Source organism: Bison bison, unplaced genomic scaffold, assembly GCF_000754665.1.
Source record: "Bison bison bison isolate TAMUID 2011002044 unplaced genomic scaffold, Bison_UMD1.0 scf7180017864217, whole genome shotgun sequence".
NCBI lineage: Eukaryota > Metazoa > Chordata > Mammalia > Artiodactyla > Bovidae > Bison > Bison bison.
The window spans coordinates 3,865,871-3,884,527 of record NW_011494789.1 but is presented as its reverse complement, the minus strand read 5'-3'; the positions used below and the strand labels follow the sequence as shown (position 1 = coordinate 3,884,527).

The 18,657-nt window shown below is 46.0% G+C and overlaps 1 protein-coding gene across 3 annotated transcripts; it reads right to left on the bottom strand.

The window, feature by feature from the left end:
* Positions 1 to 2,654: 2,654 nt before the first annotated feature.
* NPM2 (nucleophosmin/nucleoplasmin 2) lies at positions 2,655 to 17,397 on the bottom strand. Of its 3 annotated transcripts, none has more exons than XM_010845446.1 (9): positions 17,113 to 17,196; positions 16,918 to 16,997; positions 16,686 to 16,771; positions 16,394 to 16,519; positions 5,605 to 5,695; positions 4,343 to 4,497; positions 4,173 to 4,207; positions 2,983 to 3,012; positions 2,655 to 2,860 (listed from the first exon to the last, which is right to left on the bottom strand). In XM_010845446.1, the coding sequence occupies exons 2-9, from the start codon at positions 16,973 to 16,975 to the stop codon at positions 2,839 to 2,841; spliced, it is 603 nt and encodes a 200-aa protein (XP_010843748.1). In that variant the 5' UTR covers positions 16,976 to 16,997; positions 17,113 to 17,196; the 3' UTR covers positions 2,655 to 2,838. The 3 variants fall into 3 exon arrangements, with proteins under 3 accessions (XP_010843748.1, XP_010843747.1, XP_010843749.1); XM_010845445.1 differs by lacking the exon at positions 17,113 to 17,196 and adding an exon at positions 17,197 to 17,397 and having other exon boundaries at positions 2,657 to 2,860; XM_010845447.1 differs by lacking the exons at positions 4,173 to 4,207; positions 17,113 to 17,196 and adding an exon at positions 17,197 to 17,397 and having other exon boundaries at positions 2,664 to 2,860.
* Positions 17,398 to 18,657: the final 1,260 nt, after the last annotated feature.

Here is an 18,657-nt window from a genome sequence, read left to right as displayed (position 1 = left end):
CCATCCCCTAGTGCCAAGTTCAACACCCCCCAGCGGGGACGTCTCACGCCTGCCACTAGCAGCCCAGCTTGTGCAGACAGGCGGCCACCTGCAGGCCTGCCCCTCGTCACCACCTGCTCGACCTCAGCCCACCCCTTTCCTGTTGACAAACAGAAGAGCTTGGGCTGAGGAAGGGTGAAGGGCAAAGGCCTCTGCAGCAATGCGGATCCCCCCATCTTTGCTATTTGATCCCCACCACCAGCCAGCACGTGGAAATCAAATATCAGCAGTCTAGCTGTTGACTGCCTGTGGCTGAGTCAGAGGAAAGGAGAACAGGGGCACTTGCCTGAGGCTGGAGCAGGGGAGAAGGCCCTGAGGGGAACATGGGCTTTGCTATAACTGAGCTCTGAAGCTGCCCGTCCTGGGCTCCAGTTACGCACGGACTCAACTCTAACCCCTGTTCTCAGTTTGAGACTTCCTAATGCCCTCCAAGTTTCATGTCTCCCTCTCACCCACAGGGTGGTTAAAAACAGGGCCAGACTATCTGAGCCTGAATCCTGGCTGTGTGACTTTGGGGCAAGTTAACCTCTCTGTACCTCACTTTCCACATCTGAGAAATGGGGCTAATAATACCCTCCTCTGGGCAGAGTAATGAGGATTAAAGGCATGAATCCACTGAAGGCACTCAGAGCAGTGCCCAGCTAACAGTGTCATCACCGCAATCACATCAGCCTTCTTTCTGCCCGTATCTCTGTGCTTGTTCTGCCTCTGGCCCTTTGCACCCTCTGCTCCTGGGAATGTCCTTCTGCCAGCTCCACATGTACCCATCATCCCTTTCCTGTCCATGGTCTCCTTTGAGGCACCTTCTCAGATCTAACTAAACAGCCTACCCCCACCATAGAAATTAGCCTGTTCTACTTCCTCCACAGTGCTTGTTGGTCATTGAAATTACATTGTTGGCTCTTCATTTCCACTAGACTCTAGGCCACTTGAAGGAAGTTGTCTTGCCCACCCCATATCTTGGTGGCATGAGGCCACAGTCAGTGCCAGCTGCCTACCTGAAGCCAGACCTGATGTCCCCTGTCACTCTGGGTGACTGAGGTCAGTGCCCTGTTCTCCCTTGTTAGAAGGCAGGACAAAATTCACATCTGCCTCATGGGGTGTAGAAAGCAGAAGCAAGAATGCCAGCCCTGGACTTCCCTGGTGGTATAGTGAAGAAGAATCTGCCCGCCAATGCAGGGGACATGGGTTTGATTCCTGGTCCGGAAAGATCCCACATGCTGCAGAGCAACTAAGCCCATGTGTCTCAACTGCTGAGCCTGTGCTCTAGGGCCTGTGACCAGCAACTACTGAAGCATACATGCCTTAGAGCCCACGCTCTGCAACAAGAGAAACCACCGCAGGGAGAAGCCCGAGCAGGGCAACGAGAGGAGCCTCCACTGGCTGCAACCAGAGAAAAGTCCGTACAGCACTGAACACCCACCCAGCACAGCCAAAAAAAACAACGCCAGCCCTGCCCACCTCTACCTCTTTCTGGCATCAAGAGAAGCTGAATAGGGAGATTGAAGCCTGTCCTTCTGATGCAGGTGTTCAGAGACCTCTAGCCTCCTGGGACCCATACTTGGGGGGTCCTAGGGAGGGAGGGCAGAGCCAGTTCCCCATTGGTCCACTTCAGCCTGGCCAGTGGGGTGCCGATTTGAGGCAGGGAGCAGCTCAGAGAGGTTGTGCAAGTAGGCCCCAACGGGACAGCCACCTGCGTGTCACCATGGTTGAACCTGGCTCCAAAGTGGCTCTGCAGGCTGCTGGGAGCAGAAGCCCAGAGCCAGGCAATGAGTCATTCACCCCTCTTCCAATCCTCTGTTGGCCTCAAGCCAGCAATTTACTGAGCCCTGTTCTTGTGGCTCTGGCTGCTGCCCTCAGGGAATGCTAGCCTGGGAGCTGAAAGTGTTCAATGCCCACCTTCTGGAAGAGACCTTCTATAGGCTTCAAGAAGCCTGCCTGTCTCCCTACTTGGGAGGTTCCCTTGAAGGTACAGACTGACACAGACCTTCACCCTGTGAGCAGCTCCCCTCAAACAGGACGCAGACCTGGGAGAGCAGGTCTAGGCCGGGCCCTTGAGATGCAGGCTGGCCCCTTCCTGGTGGGGGGTGGTGGGCAGCTATCACCCCTCAGTTGTGTATCTTGGACAGCCAGGCCCTGCCAGAAGGGACTATGGACGCAGAAAGACCCACCCCAGCTCTAGCTCCTTCTCCCAAAGCTAGGGAAGGGGCTGAGGCACTTGGTTCTTCCCCCCAAAGGTGGGGATGGGGGTGATGCCAGGGAGAGACAGGAAGGTAAAGAGCAGAGCACAGCTGGCTGGTGTGGGCATGCCCGGGTGTGCTGGCACAAGGCCTCCCTCTGCTGGACATGTGGGCTCATTGCAGCCGGCTAGGACAGGGAGGGCTTCCCTGGTGGCTCAGACGGTAAAGCATCTGCCTGCAATGCGGGAGACCCAGGTTCGATTCCTGGGTTGGGAAGATCCCCTGGAGAAGGAAATGGCAATCCGCTCCAGCCCTCTTGCCTGGAAAATCTCATGGACGGAGGAACCTGATAGGCTACAGTCCATGGGGGCGCAAAGAGTCTGACACGACTGAGCGACTTCACTTTCAGGACAGGGAGACACTGCAGAAACAAGGTCCTAGCAAAGCAAACTTTATTGTGACTGTGAGTCAGGGCTCTTCCTGCAGCAGCCGAGAGTTGGGGTGAGAGGCTCTTGAGTTGCCCCCCGCATTGTGTCCATCACATTCAGACTCAGCACGGTGGTCTCACGGGCCCTCCCTTGGTCACTGCAGTCAGGCGCTCCTGGCTCCTCATCTCTTTCTAACGTCCTGGCTTTTTAGGTCTGGGTGTGGATTTGGCATAGGAGAGAAGGGGGGCTCCAGTGTCCTACCCCCTCCCGATCCTAGCGCCTTCCCAGAGACCATCCCCACTTCCCCAGGAGGACAGCCTCTTAGCAATACTCACTTTCCAGCAGGGCTCCCTTTAAGATGGTGTCTGGAATGGAGTGGGGTTGGACAAGGAGTGGGAATATGGATCAGAGAGAGACTCAGCTCCATGCCAATAGCCTCAGGCCCTTGTACTAGAGCCCAGGCTGCAGAGTTGAGCCCTGGACACTTACAGGAAGCAGGGACTGTGATTTAGAGGTTCACTTCTCCACCTGTCACCTGCCAGGGACCAACTTTTTTTTTTTTTTTAATTATTTTTCGGCTGTGCCACAAAGCATGCAGGATCTTAGTTCCCCAACCAGGGATCAAACCTGTGCTCCCTGCAGTGGAAGAATGGAGTCTTAACCACTGGACCACCAGTAGAAGTTCCTGACTCTTTTCAAACAAGATGTTTTTTTTTTCTTCTTAAACTTCTATCTACTTTATTTGTGTATAAGACACAAATATTTCTTTATCATAAAAGATGTTAACCACCTTGCACAAAATATAGCAAATAGAGATGAAAATAAACTACCTATAATTTTCTTTACCTCCTACAAATATTAACATTTTGTTTCCCTTCAGAACTTTTTTGTTCTGAAAACATGTGAAATAAAATGAAAATAATATTCTGTTCTCTGAATTCCATAAACACTTTTCAGGTTGCTATATTCTTCGTGGGCATTATGTTGCATTCCATTGAGAAGACGTGACAGTTTAAGCAATTGTTACATAGACGGATGTTAGAATGCTTCCAATTTATACTATTATTAGGATAATGAAGTGATAAGTTTCTTAGTGCATATGTTGTTTAGCTGCTAAGTTGTGTTGGACTCTTTGTGACCCCATAGACTGTAGACTTCCAGACTCCTCTGTCCATGGGATTTCCCAGGCAAGAATACTGGAGTGGGTTGCTATTTCCTTCTCCAGGGGATCTTCCGGACCCAAGGAGGGAACTCAAATCTCCTGCACTGGCAGGCAGAGCCACCTGGGAATAATTTCCCCCATATTTCAGATGGGGTTCTTTGGAAGGAACTGCCATAAGTGGAATGAAATCAGAAGAGAACTGCTAATCCTTTCAAAAAGGCTCTGCCAACCGACAGTAGCAGCCCACCGTTCCCCCCGCGTACCACACACCTGCACACACGTGTAGCATTCTCTTTCAAGCACTGTGTATCTCAGTTAAAAGAGATACTAATTGTGGCTAATTTAATAGATGGAAAGAGTTACCTTACTGCCTCTTCTTTTTTTTCCACCTTTTTTTCCTGGAAACCAACACGAGCATTAGGGGGAGTCTGGGCGAGGCCAGGGCCAGAGAAGACTTGGGCTGAGCACTTGGCAGGGGTTGCCTGGAGCCTCTGCCCAGGTTTCTGGGGAGCCCTGGGGCACCCCTCCCTCACCTTGGCAGCACTTGTCTGCTTCTGGGGCGCCAGCCTCTTCACTTGTTTGACGGGCGTCTCCTCCAGGAACATATCAATATCTTCATCGTCGTCATCATCATCTTCCTCCTCCTCCAGGTCGTCATCCTCCTCTTCCACTTCCTCCCAGAATCGATCTGAAATGTCAGTGATGGCATGGGAGATGGGGCAGGGCCTCGGGGCCCTGGGATCTCTGCCCAGCTCCCCTTCCCAGATCTCCCAGTTTGGGAGTGGGAAGCATTTGCCTACCCGCCTCCCGCAGACACTCTCTGGCCTCCCTGACAAAGCGCAGCTCAAGTGGGTGAGGCTGAGGCCGTGGCAGGAGGGTGGGGGAACGGGGTGAGGTACAGCTCTGGTGGCAGGAAGGGGATGCATGCCAGGAAGGAGCATGTGAGAGGAGGAGGGGGAGGGTGGGGACACAGCAGCCAAGGAGCTCAGGTCTGATCCTGAGGGAGGTGGAACCTGCCTGGGGTTTGGAGCAGGAGAGAACCCTGATGAAAGAGGCACCACTGGACAGAGAAGAAGGCAGTTAAAGGGACGTGACAAACAAAGCCATCTGTTGGGGACCATGGTACTGCTACAGCTCCACATTGGGTTGGCCAAAAGTTCATTTGGGTTTTTCCATAACACCATACAGAAAACCTGAAGGAACTTTTGACCAGCTCAATACTTCCCAGGTGGCTCAGTGGTAAAAAAAATCTGCCTGCCAATGCAGGAGATGTGAGTTTGCTCCCTGGGTTGGGAAGATCCCCTGGAGAAGGAAATGGCAACCCACTCCACTATTCTTGCCTGGAGAATCTCATGGACAGAGGAGCCTGGTGGGCTTTGTCCATGGGGTCACCAAGAGTCAGATACAACTCAGGGACTAAACAACAATACTTCATTGCAGGTAATGTTTAAATGTGTGCTGCTACCAGGAATTATGTTGAGTGCTTTTCCTGAATACGGCATGTATTCCTTACAACTAGTCTTGGAAGATGAAACCAAGTATACCCCCACCCTCCCTGGTGTTACAGCTGAGGGGTCCGTGGTCCACAGAGGATGTGGTGGAGAGGTAAAGGAGAACCAGGGCTAAGACCTGTGCCCACGCCTTCGGTTGAGGCTGCTGGTGATCCTGTTGCCTTGGCAATCTTTTCTAACCATTCAAGAATCTATCAAGTGTTTGAGGACCTCTTCCATCCGTCCTTGTCCCTGTGTTGGGCACTGTACTCGAAGACCTTTCTAGGGTCCAAGCTTGGACTTACTGTAATGTTCCTGGCCACAGAGGAACACAGGTCCAGAGCCAGCCCGGAGCTGGAACGTGACTGGAGGGGAAAACTCCAACCCCAGAACGACCTGCAGGGGGAGATGCAGGGGCATGGGAGGGAAGGAGAGGCAGAGAAGGGGGAGGAAGAGGGGCAGGGCGAGGGGAGGAGGGGGAGACAGGACAAGGTACTGAGACCTGGCACCTGAGATGGGGGGTGGGGGAGCTTGCCTCAGGCAGAAATACTCAATTTATTCCCTCCCCTCCACAACACACTTCAGGGGTTCCCTGAACCCTTGTGCACTCTCAAACCCCCTGGCCTTCCCTGTTGAGGTGGACTCTGTCAGAGAAGAACATGGATCTGATCATTTCATTCCTGCCAAGATCATAGGTGGGCTTCCAAGCTAGGGGGCAGCTGTTAAACAGAGAAATCTTATAGCCATGGACTGTACTGCATCCCCTCAAATTCTCCCACTGAAGCCCCCTAATCCTCAGTGTGATGGTAACTGAGGATGAAGCCTTTGAGACATAATCAGGGTTGGATGAGGTCATAAGGGCAAGGCCCTCATCATGAGATTAGTGCCCTTAGAAGACTAGACCAGAGAGCTTGCTTTCTCCCTGGATTGTGTGAGGACACAGAAAGAAGGTGGCCATCTACAAGCCAGGAGGAGGTCCCTGATCAAAAAGCAACCATGTGGGTACCCCAATCTCAGACTTCTAGTCTCCAGAGATGTGAGAAAGAAATGTCTGCTGTTTAAACCACTTACTCTGGTATTTTGTGATGGTAGCCAAGCTGACTAAAGCACTGATCGAATGAGAAAAGCAGATGCGAAGTTATGTTATAGTTTACTATTGTCTTAAAGGGCTTCCCTGATGGCTCACACAGTAAAGAATCCACCTGCAGGAGACCAGGGTTCGATCCCTGGGCTGGGAAAAGCCTCTGGAGAAGGGAATGGCTACCCACCAGAATTCTTGTTTGGAGAATTCCATGGACAGAGGAGCCTGGCAGGTTATAGTCCATGGGATCACAGAGTTGGACACGACTGAGTGACTAAGCACAGTACAATACTGTATTGATTTTCTTTCTACTTTTCCAAAGTTTGCAAGTTTTCTAGAGTAACAATAATGATACTTAAATTCCTTGAGTTCTTACTATGAGCCAGGCCCCATGCTAAGCCTTTTACCTCATTTATCTTATTTAAATCTTCACAAGGAGCCCACAAAGGAGGTGCTATTACTTTACAGAGAAGGAAGTTGAGGCTTAGAGAAATTAGAGTTCCTATTTCAGATAGGGAGCAGATAAGTGAAAACAAACTCTGCAGCCACAAACACCTAGAAATGGTGGACAAAATGTAATTTGATGTTTTTGCTGCTTGCCTGAACAGTAAGACAGAAAAGAGGCTCCCCATGGTCAGAAAGAAGAGCAGCCCTTGTAGGGGCTGATGCTGCAGCACAAGGGAAGATGTCTTCCTTGGTGGTCAAGTGGTCAAGAATCCACCTTGCAATGCATCCTGGTTCCATCCCTGGTCCAGGAAGATCCCACATGCCACAGAACAACTAAGCCCACGCTGAGCCTGTGCTCTAGAGCCAAGTGGCAACAAGAGAGGCCACTGCAATGAGAAGCCCGCACACCATGGCCAAGAGTAGCCGCCTCCATTCACAACTAGAGAAAGCCTGTGCTCACAACTAGAGAAAGATGACCCAGCACAGGCTCCCAAAAGAGGAAAACGTCCTTGGGCTGTAACACTCGTGTGGACAGGAGACAAAGGGCTTGGGCTCAAGAGGGGAGCTGTAATGGAGCCCCCTCATGCAGGCTGGCATCCTCAAATGGCTACATCTCAGTAAAGGATTGAGGAGAGTGGACTGAAGGACCCCAAGCCATCCAACAAGGAACGACCCACCATCAAAGGAGGGAAGCAAGAACTCCTATGTGAGATAACAGAGTCTCTTGTGAGAAGCTAGGAGCTGCGGTTGTACCTCTCACTTACACCAAGTCTGAATTTACTTGGTGGTGACTGCCAAGTTAAAAGAGCTGTATAAAAACCCTAGGCTTGTGATATATCTGGGGCAAATGGCAGATGCAAATGAAACCCGTCTCTTGGGAGACTGAGTTCTTTTCATGCAGAATTCTTTCAGAAAACAGAACCAAACCCAACCGGAAGATGAGTTCACCATCTAAAATTACAAAACACACGAGGAACAATGCTGCTGGAGGTACCAGACGTAAACAAAATGACGGCCTAGTACAATCATGAATCTGAGAAAGAATAACGACCTAAGCAACATGAGATAAGTTTGGTGAAAACCAATATAAATATAAAGTAGGAATATATTTATATAAATGTAAAATAGGAATCAGAACCATAAGAACAAGATATTAACAAAAACAAAAAGAACCAAAAGCAGCTTCTAGACATCGTAAGCACTGAAATACTGCAGGGCAGCGGTGGAGACGCAGAGAGAACAGACTGCGGACACAGTGGGGGAAGCAGAGGGTGGGGCGAAATGAGAGCCCAGCATTGACACTTACATTACTATTGCAAAACAGATAGCTGGTGGGAATTTGCTGTATGGCACAAGGAGCTCAAATCTGGTGCTCTGTGACAACCTAGAGGGGCAGAATGCAAGGAGGGTGGGAGGGAAGTTCAAGAGGGAGCGGACGTAAGTATACCTATGGCTGATTCATGTTACTGTATGGCAGAAACCAACACAATAAAGTAATTATCCTCCAATTAAAAATAAATTTAAATAAAAAAACATATGCATTGAAATCAAGTGAACAAATGGTTAAAAAGCAGAGTAAACCAGCTGAAAGAAGAATTGATAAGCTGGAGAAGTGCTGGATAGAAAGCCCAGTATGCAGCAGAGAGAGAGAGAGAGAGACGAATAAAATATGAATAACCGAACATGGCAGACAGATGAGAGGGTCCACTGTACATCCAATCAGAGTTAGGGACTGGAGAGGATGGAGTCAGTGTTCCAAGAAATAACAACCAAGAGTTCTCCAGAAACAATCAAAGACAGATCCTCAGCCATGAACAGGTAAATAAAAATGAACCCACACCTGAACATATCATGGTGAAATGACACATAAGAACAGAGAGATGATCTTAACATCAACTAGAGAGGACACATCTTCAAAAAAGAAACAATAATCAGACAGACTGAGGATTTCAACAGCAAGATCAGAAATCAGAAGAATGGAATGACATTGTCAATGTTTTAATGGTACCCGGGAAGCAAAATAATTATCAGACAATACAGACTTTGTGGTGTTGGAGGAGACTCTTGAGAGTCCCTCGCACAGCATGGAGATTAAACCAGTCAATCCTAAAGGAAACCAACCCTGAATATTGATTGGAACGACTGATACTGAAGCTCCAATACTTTGACCACCTGATGCAAAGAGCTGACTCTTTGTTTTGTTTTGTTTTTTACATCTTATGGAAAAAAAACAAACTAAATTTTTGGTCAACCCAATACCATAGGCTGGGTGGGGCTTAGACAACAGAAATTTTTTTTCTCACAGTCTTAAAGGGGAAGGTCAAGGTGCTGACCACTTCAGTTTCTGGTGAGGGTTCTCTTCCTGGTAGAGCTGACTCTTTGGAAAAGACCTTAATGCTGGGAAAGATTCAGGACAAGAGGAGAAGGGGCGGCAGAGGATGAGATGATTAGATAACATCACTGACTCAATGGACATGAGTTTGAGCAAAGTTGGGAAGATAGTGAAGGATAGGGAAGCCTGACATGGTGCAATCCATGGAGTGGCAGAATTGGACATGATTTAGCAATGGAACAACAACAACAATACAGGCTTTAATTCCATAAGCATTTTAGGGATAAAGAAGATCACCACGTAAAGAAAAGAATTAGATAAGGAAAATATTTTCAATTATACAAGGAAGGTAACAATTTTACAAGAAAGATAAACCTGTAAATTATATGCATCAACATAGTCTGGACATACATAAAACTACAGTAATCAAGACAGTGTGATATTAGAGGGACAGACACAGACACCAAGAGAACATAAGACCTAGAAATAGATCCACACAAATACTTGCAACCTTTTTGACAGAAGTGCGAAATCAATGAAAGGGAGGAAGCTTTCTGACAAATGGAGCTGGAGCAATTGAACGTCCACAGGCAAAGAAATGCACCTTCACCGAAACCTCATGGCAGATGTGACAGTGATCACGGACTTAGCGTAAAACGTACAACTGTAAGACTTTTGGACAAAAAGCATGGAAAACCTTCATGATCTCAAACTAGGTAAAGCATTCTTAGACTTAACATCAAAAATCATAAAAGGGAAAATTAATACAATGGGCCCTATCAAAATTAAAAACTTTTATTCTGTAAAAGTTTGCATGAAGAGGATGAAAAGACAAGTTGTAACCTGGGGAGAAAATATTTGCAAGCCATGTATTTGACAAATGATTAGGGTCTACAGTATGTAAAGAATTAGCAAAACTCAACAGTAACGATACAATTAGAAAGTGAACAAAAGACATGAACATTTAACTGAACATACAGATGGCAAAAACTGCATGAAAAGACCATCAACATCGTTAGCCATCAGGAAATGCGATCAAAGTACAATGAGACATAACTACACACGCATGCTAAGTCGCTTCAGTTGTATCTGACTCTGTGCACACTTATGGACTGTAGCCCACCAAGCTCCTCCATCCACGAGATTCTCCAGGCGAGAATACTGAAGTGGATTGCCAAGCCCTCCTCCTGGGGATCTTTCCAACCCAGGGATCTGAACCCATGTCTTTGTGTCTCCTGCATTGGCAGGCAGGTTCTTTGCCACCTGGGAAGCCCACATATTGGAATGGTTAAAACAAGAGATAGTGACAACATGAATGTCAGTAAGGATGCAGAGAAACTCAGTCACTCATGCGTTGCTGGTAGAAATGCAAAATGGTACAGTCACTTTATAAAACAGTTGGGCAGTTTTAAGAAATTACATGTGCAACCACCCCATATGACCCAGCAATTGCACTCCTGGACTTTTATCCCAGGAAAAAATGGAAACAGGCTTATATAAGAACCTATATACAAATGTTCATAGAAGCTTTATTTTTAAGAGCCCCAAACTGGAATTAGACTAGTTTTTCCCACAGATGACTGGTTGAGCTGTGGTACTTCTGTACCATGGAATACCAGTCAGCAATAAAAAATACCACACAACTTGGATGAATCTCCAGGAAATATGCTGAGGAGGGGGGAAAACCCAACCCAGTTCTTAAGAAGTTACATATGTCTGATTATGTTTCAATGGCCATATTTTAGAAATCCTGGTGGTTGCCAGGATTGAGGGTGGGTGAGGAAACAGGAGACAGGTGAGTGTGGTTATAAAGGGAAAACATGAGGGATCTCTGGGCTGTTGAAACTTGGCTATGATATCTGTATCTTGGCTACGATAGTGGATATAAAACTTAGGTGAGGGCTTCCTGGTGACTTAGTGGTGAAGAGTCCTTCCTGACAATGCAGGAGACACAGGTTTGATCCCTGGTCCAGGAAGATCCCACATGCTGCAGAGCAACTAAGCCTGTGGGCCACAACTATTGAGCCTGTGCTTTACGGCCCAAGAGCTGAACTACCTAGGGTAAAGCCTGTGCACCCAGGCTTCTCTGCAACAAGAGAAGCCATGGCAATGAGAAGCCTGTGCACCACTACTAGAGAGTAACCCCACTCACTGCAACTGGAGAAAAGCCCATGCAGCAACAAAGACCCAGTGCAGCCAAAATAGACAGATAAAATTAAAAAAAAGAAACTCAGGTGATAAAGTAGTATAGAACAATACCCATGCATTGTATCAACGTCAATATCTTGGCTCTGACATTATATTACAGTTTTGTAAAATGTTACCACTGGAGAAAACTGGGCAAAACATACAGGGATCTCTCAGTATCTTTTCTTATAAATGCATGTGAATCTGTAATTATCTAAAAATTTTTTCAATTGAAGAATAAGCATATACAAAGTAAACAAAATTATGAGAAGAATCTACTGAAACTTCACAATCACAGTAGGAAGTTTTAACATGTTTCTTTTGGTAATCAACAGATCAGGGAGAAAAAAAATATATAGGTTTGACTATATAAGCTTGATTTAATGGACATACATATAATCCTATAATACTACCTTGTAGTAAGACCACAAATCAAGTTTCAAATACCACAGAATTTATATATATACATATATATATATCTTTGGGAATTAAAAATTCTAAGTAACTCATGCATCAAATAAGAAATTGTAACGGGGGGAATTCCCTGGCAGTCCAGTGGTTAAGACTCCATGCTTCCACTGCAGGGGGTGTGGGTTTGATCTCTGGTCAGGGAACTAAGATTCCGAAAGTTTTGAGGCATGGGCAAAACAAACAAAAAACCCCAACAAAACAAAAAAGAATCATAATGGAAATCAGAAAACATTTAAAATAAAATAGTGAAAATATCACAAAACACAAATTAAACGATGCAGTTAAAAAATCTTCAGAGGGAAATTTATAGTATTCAAAATAAATAAACAAAATGTACTTGGAAAAAATAAGCTAGAACATGAATGGACTAAATAGCTAACTCAGGAAGTAAGAAAAAGGAACAAAGCAAGCCAAAAATCAGATAACCAGAGAAATTAATGAAATAGAAAATAAGGAAACAATGGAAAACAATCAACAAAATCAAAAGCTTATTCTTCGAAAAGGAAAAAAAGGCTAATACCCAGTGATTGAAACGAAGGGAAAAAAGGAAAGATGATAAGCACTACTAACAATTTTAAAAAGAGGAATATAATAACAGATAGTTAAGATCAAACACTTGAAAATATTTTCCCATTGTCCTCTAGCTTGCATTATTTGGAGAAATCTACTCACATCCTTGTCTTCGTTCCCCTGCATGAGATGCCTTTTTAACTCTGGCTGCTTTTAAGATTTTTCTCCTTATCATTGGTTTTGAACAATTTGATTATAAGACACACTGTGGTTCATAGAATTTCTTAGATCTGTGGATTTATCATCTAATTAGATGAAAATACACTAATGAGATTAACGGCAAATTAGGTACTGTGTAAGAAAAGAAAAATGACATTGAATAAAGACTATCCAAAATGAAATAAAGACTACCCAAAACTCATGGGAAAAGACTCTGATGCTGGGAGGGATTGGGGGCAGGAGGAGAAGGGGGCGACAGAGGATGAGATGGCTGGATGGCATCACTGACTAGATGGACGTGAGTCTGAGTGAACTCCGGGAGTTGGTGATGGACAGGGAGGCCTGGCGTGCTGCGATTCATGGGGTCGCAAAGAGTCTGACACAACTGAGCGACTGGACTGAACTGATCCAAAATGAAATACACAGGAAAAATACTTTAAGAACACAGAGTGAAATGAAGTGTGGGGCAGGTATTGATAATTGGATTCCTCAGTAGAGATGAGGGAGGAGATGGAACAGAAAAAAAATATTTGAAGAAATAATGCTCAAAAGTTTGCAAATGCTCTAAAAGTCAGATGATCAAAGTATAAAAAAAACAAAAGGTAAAACTCAATTATCTGTTATAGAAAAGAAATCCAATTTATACATACAGATACAGAGGTTTCAGTAAAATAACAAAATAAAAGAATAGGAAAAATACACAAACACTAATATAGAGAGCTAGACTGACTATATTAATCAGACTAAGTAGACTTCAAAATATTTGTCAGGGAAAAAGGGAACATTTCATAATGATAAATGGATCAATTAACCAAAAGGATTTAATAATCTTAGAAACACAGAATGTATTAGGATGTACCTAACAAAAGAGTTTCAAAATACATGGAACAAAACTGATAATCAAAAAGAGAAATAGAAAAAAGACACAATTGTTGTTGAAGTCTTCAATATTCCTCTTTCAGGAACTAAGAGATCAAGTGGACAGAAAATGAGTAAGGATATAGAAGGCTCACACAAAATCATCAACCAACATGATGATTATAATCAACATTTACATCGCAATATACCCAACCACAGGAGAACACATGTCCTTCAAGTATAAATAAATATTCACCAAGACAGAATATATTAGGGGCCATAAAATAAGTCACAACCCTATTTAGATGGAAATCGAATAACGTATATCTTCATACCACAATCAAATTAAAATAGAAATCAATTAAAGAATGAATAATGGAAAATCTCTAATTATTTGGCAATTAAAAAGCAAACATACTTCTAAGTACCCCAGGGAGTGAAGAATAAAACTAGAAAATAATTTGAACTAAATTAAAATGAATATTCTTAGCAAAATTGGTAGGATGAAGCCAGAAAGATGCTTAGAAGGAAATCACAGCATGAAATGCTTATATCCAAAAAAGGTCTAAAAAATAATATAAGATTCATAATGAATAATATAAGATTATGCTGTAAGAAACCAGAAAAAGATCAAATTACAACAGAAGAAAGAAATTAACAACAGATAGATTAAATACAAAAATGGATAAACAATAGAGAAAGACTGATGAAGCCAAGATCTGGGTCTTGAAAAAGACTAATACAACTGTTAAACCTAACACAGGGTATCTACAAAAATCTTTTATCTGTCCGAATGGTAAAAGACTGAATACTTGCCCTCTGGAAAAAGGCAAGGAAAGTCCTGCTCTTACCACTTTTATTCATCACTGTACTTGCTGTCCTAGTCAGTGAAGTAAGACAAGAAAAAGAAATGCCAGGTATAGAGATAGAAAATGAAGATGTTAAACTGCTTTTATTCACAGATGGCATGAATAAGCACATAGCAAATTCGGTGGCATCATAAAAAGCTGTTAGGACTAATATGCAAATTTAGCAAGGTCAGTTAGTACAAAAGCCACTTATATAACTATATGCTAGTACTGAACAATAAAATAAAAATTTAAAATACCATTTCTGAACCTACAGCTAACATCATACTCAATGGTGAAAAGCTGGAAGCATTTCCTCTAAGATCGGGAACAAGACAAGGATGTCCACTCTCACCACTTTAATTCAATATAGTTTTCTGAAGTCCTAGCTATGGCTACTCTAAATAGCTATTTACTGGGAGGATATCAGATTTGGGGATGGGGGAAGAGGTCATACAAAAAAATTAAGAATTTGGATTTAATAGGTTAAGTTTGTGATATCTATTGAAGTGTTAGTTGCTCAGTTGTGCCCAACTCTTTGCGACCCCATGGACTATAGCCCACTAGGCTCCTCTATCCATAAATTTTCCCAGGCAAGAACACTGGTGTGGGTGGCTATTTCCTTCTCTAGGGGATCTTCCTGACTCAGGAATCGAACCCAGGTCTCCTGCATTGCAGGCAGATTCTTTACTGGCTGACCCACCAGGGATAACTGTCAGATAACTGTTAACGTATTGAGCTGGACAGAGTATCTGGAGCACAAGAGAGGCTGGGTTTACAGGATAAATTTCCAAGTTTCATTTGTATAGGTGGTCTGTAAAACTATGGGAATGGATAGATCTAGGGAGATCTTGATAGAGAAAAAAATAGGTTTAAGGGCAGTTTTACACATCAACCTCCCAGATCTTTAAGGGCAGATAACCCTGGTCTTCAAATCACTGTTGTCCACAGAGAAGAAGGGAACACTTCATGCCTCTGTTCATAAGGCTAACATGCTTTGACATTCAAAGAAGATAATTTATTATACGCCAAGCTCACTTATGAGTATGTGTAAGTTTTAAAAAAGTGTCTTATTAACACAGCAAATCTAGAAGTTTATAATACAATCAGTAATGTTTATCTCAGGAATGCAAAGTTGGTTTAATATTATTCTATTACTATAATTTACTACATTAACAGATTAAAGGAGAGAGTGCCCTAATCATATGAATAGAAACACTTTCGATAACCAATCATGATTAAAAAGAAGAAAAGTCAATTTTTCAAAATAGAGTAGGATTAGACAGAGACTTTCTTAACCTGACAAAGGGTATCTAGCACATACTTGATACTGAATGGAGAAATGTGAGAAGCATTCCTTTTTAAAGGAATGAAACAAGGATATCTACCATTATCATTTTATCCATTATTATACTGGAGGTCCTAGCCCGTGTACCAGATTAAAAAAAACAAATACAAAAACTGCCATTATTCACAAAGATCTACACAGAAAACTCAAATGACCAGAAGTGAGGATTTCTGGATACATAAACAGTGTGTAAATTACCAACAGTATACGATCACCAGCAGTAAACAGTTGAAAAATGGGATTTGAAGAAAAGTTATTTAACTTGCCCAAAGTCACACAACTAGTGAAGAGTGGACTAGAATTCCCTGGCTGTCAAGTGGTTAGGACTCAATGCGCACAGCATCCCTCCCCCGCCCCCTAAAAGGGAGTGGACTAGGATGGAAACCTGGCTCCCTGCTCCTGAGTCCAGGCTTTTAGTGCTGGGCTATATGCCTCTCTAGGGCCTTCCAGGTGGCTCATGGGTATAGAATTCACCTGCCAATGCAGGAGACACAGGTTTGATCCCTGGGTTGGGAAGATGCCCTGGAGAAGGAAATGGCAACCCACTCCAGTATTCTTGCCTGGGAATTCCAGTGGACAGAGTAGCCTGGTGGGCTACATACAGTCCATGGGGTCACATAAATGGGACACGATTTAGCGACTAAACAACAAAAAGTATTTCTCTCCGGCACCGACCGTAGGTCTGCAGGAGCCTGTACCCCACCTTTGTGTCCGTCTGCACACAAGGGGTGAGGCCTGAGCAGGGCCTCCGCGGGCTGGAGCCAGGGTTTCCTAGGCCCTCGGGGAAGCTCACCATGGGGAGCACCGAGGCCCGAAGCGAGGCCAGGGTGAGGGGCCTCCTCTTCTTGTCGTCCGGGCTTGCCGAGGGCAGGATCTCCACGACGTTCACCTCCTCTTTGGCTTTCTCCCCCAGGGAAATCTGAGCGGGGTGGGAAAAGGGGCAGGGCGCCTCCTCACCCCCAGGGCGAGGGCGGAGGAGGGAAGCCTGGCTCCAGCTGTGGGGACCAGGCAATGCCACCTGCTCCTGCGTGTCTGGCTCCTCCCTGTCCCACCCTTTCTCCCCTCCTCGGAAGAGCGGTACCCACCGTACTGAGCAACAGCACACAGTCCTGCTTCCCCACCTTTTGGGGTTTGAAGGTCCAAGTCGGCCGCTCCTGGTTTAGTTCACAGCCTGCGAAGGGAGACGGAGACAGATGGCGGAGGGCGGGCTCCAGAGAGGCGTCCTCTCTCTCCCTCCAGCCCTCTCTCTTACCCCCAAGACATTCCCCCGCCACCAGGACGCCCGCTGCTCCGAGGACACCCTGGGGCCTCACTCACCCCAGAGCAGGCTTAGTGTCTCCTTTTCGGAGGTGCTACTAATGGGACTGCGATTCATGATGCGGGCGGGGGCCGAGCAGCTGCCGAGGAAAGGCCCATTACAATCCCCTGGCTGGAGACCCCCGCGCGGAGCGCCCCGTGCGAAAGGGTTGCCCCGCCGGCCCTCCCAGCACCCCGAGGTGGAGCGCCCGGCACCTGCGGGGAAGGCGGCTCGGTGCCCGGCCTCAGGTACACCCTACCGCGGGACCGAGCCCTCTCGCAACCTCTCCTCCAGCTCACCGTCCCTAACTCCAGTCACTTCATCGCCTCCTCCTCAGATCGCTTCCCTCTCTGGCTTCCTTACTCCGGCCTTATCGCGGCCTCACCTGAGGGCCCGGCCCACAGCGGGTCGTTATGAAGCCTGGGAAGGGGCCACGGGAGGGGTATAATCAGCCCCCATCCCGTTCTTCCACTCTTTCCTCCCCTTGGAGCCTGAGAAGCACCTGGAGAGCTTGTTAAAATTACAAGCGCTAGGCCCCACCTCCACCGTTTCCTACGGAGGAATCCAGAAAATTAGCATTTCTAAACAGGTGCCCAGGTGAGGTGGATGTTGCGGGTCTAGGACCGTACCGTGAGAACCGCGGTCCTGACTAATGGGGACTGACTGCGGCCTGCTGCGGGAGCCCGCCAGCGCCCTCCATGGAGACGCTTTGCCACCCGGTAGGAAGCATAGCCTTGTCCGCCCTTCCTTTGCCTTGTTTGTTTGCTTGTTTCCTTTCCCTCCATGCCAAGTGTGGCCCTCTCCCCAGGCCCAGAGTGCCGGACCCCCAGGGCTGTGGTCCCCAAAGATGAAGAGCCCAGTTTCCAAAAGGCTTACTTCTCCCAAGGCCAGGAAGGAGTGGGGATGAGGAAGGGGACAGCAGACGCAGCTGGTGAGCAATACACCATGGGGCACGTGACTACCAGGGCCACTCATTTAACAAACATCAGTTCACATGGCACAGTGAAGCACTGAAATGTTTGGGTGGGGGTAGTGAACAGGAGGCAGGTTTTTGGTTGACACCCCCTCCTCCAAGTGATACCTCTGTTTGGGAGTCAGAATTACTTACAGGAACCTCTCTCATTGTGTTCTTTTACATCACTTCTATCCTGGAAACTTCTCACCTACATATAAGCTTCAATGATTTTCAGCAAAGGCATCAAGGAAAAAGCATAGTCTTTTCCACAAATGGTGCTGGAGGAATCCCTCTGGAACCTGGATTAGAGTGGAGCTTCCACTGTGCAGGAAAGAGCTTATTTTTTAAAAATACTGACTTTATTGAGAAATAACTCATATACAAAAATGTACTCATTTAAAGCATATAATTTGAATTTTCACAGATGTATACACCAGGCTCAGTGGTAAAGAATCCACCTGCCAATGCAGGAGACGAGGGTTCCATCCCTGGGTCAGGAAGATCTCCTGGAGGAGGAAATGGAAACCCACTCCAGTATTCTTGACTGGAGAATCCCATAAACAGAAGAGCCTGATGGGCCAGAGTCCACGGGGTCACAAAAGAGTTGGTCACGACTGAGTGCCTAAACAACAACACTACCACCAACACACCAGGTAGCCATCACCTCAGCCAAGTTACAATTTCTGCTGCTGCTGCTGCTGCTAAGTCGCTTCAGTCGTGTCCGACTCTGTGCGACCTCATAGATGGCAGCCCACCAGGCTCCGCCGTCCCTGGGATTCTCCAGGCAAGAACACTGGCTGCCTTA

Bases quoted from the DNA above. Each gene is read 5' to 3' on its own strand.
- NPM2 (XM_010845445.1), bottom strand. From the start codon at position 16,975: ATGAATCGCAGTCCCATTAGTAGCACCTCCGAAAAGGAGACACTAAGC. The intron at 4,498-5,604 runs GTAAGTCCAAGC...CTGACATTTCAG, and splicing joins CTGTGGCCAGGAACATTACA to ATCGATTCTGGGAGGAAGTG. The intron at 3,013-4,172 runs GTAACTCTTTCC...ACTCCATTCCAG, and splicing joins AAAAAAGAAGAGGCAGTAAG to ACACCATCTTAAAGGGAGCC.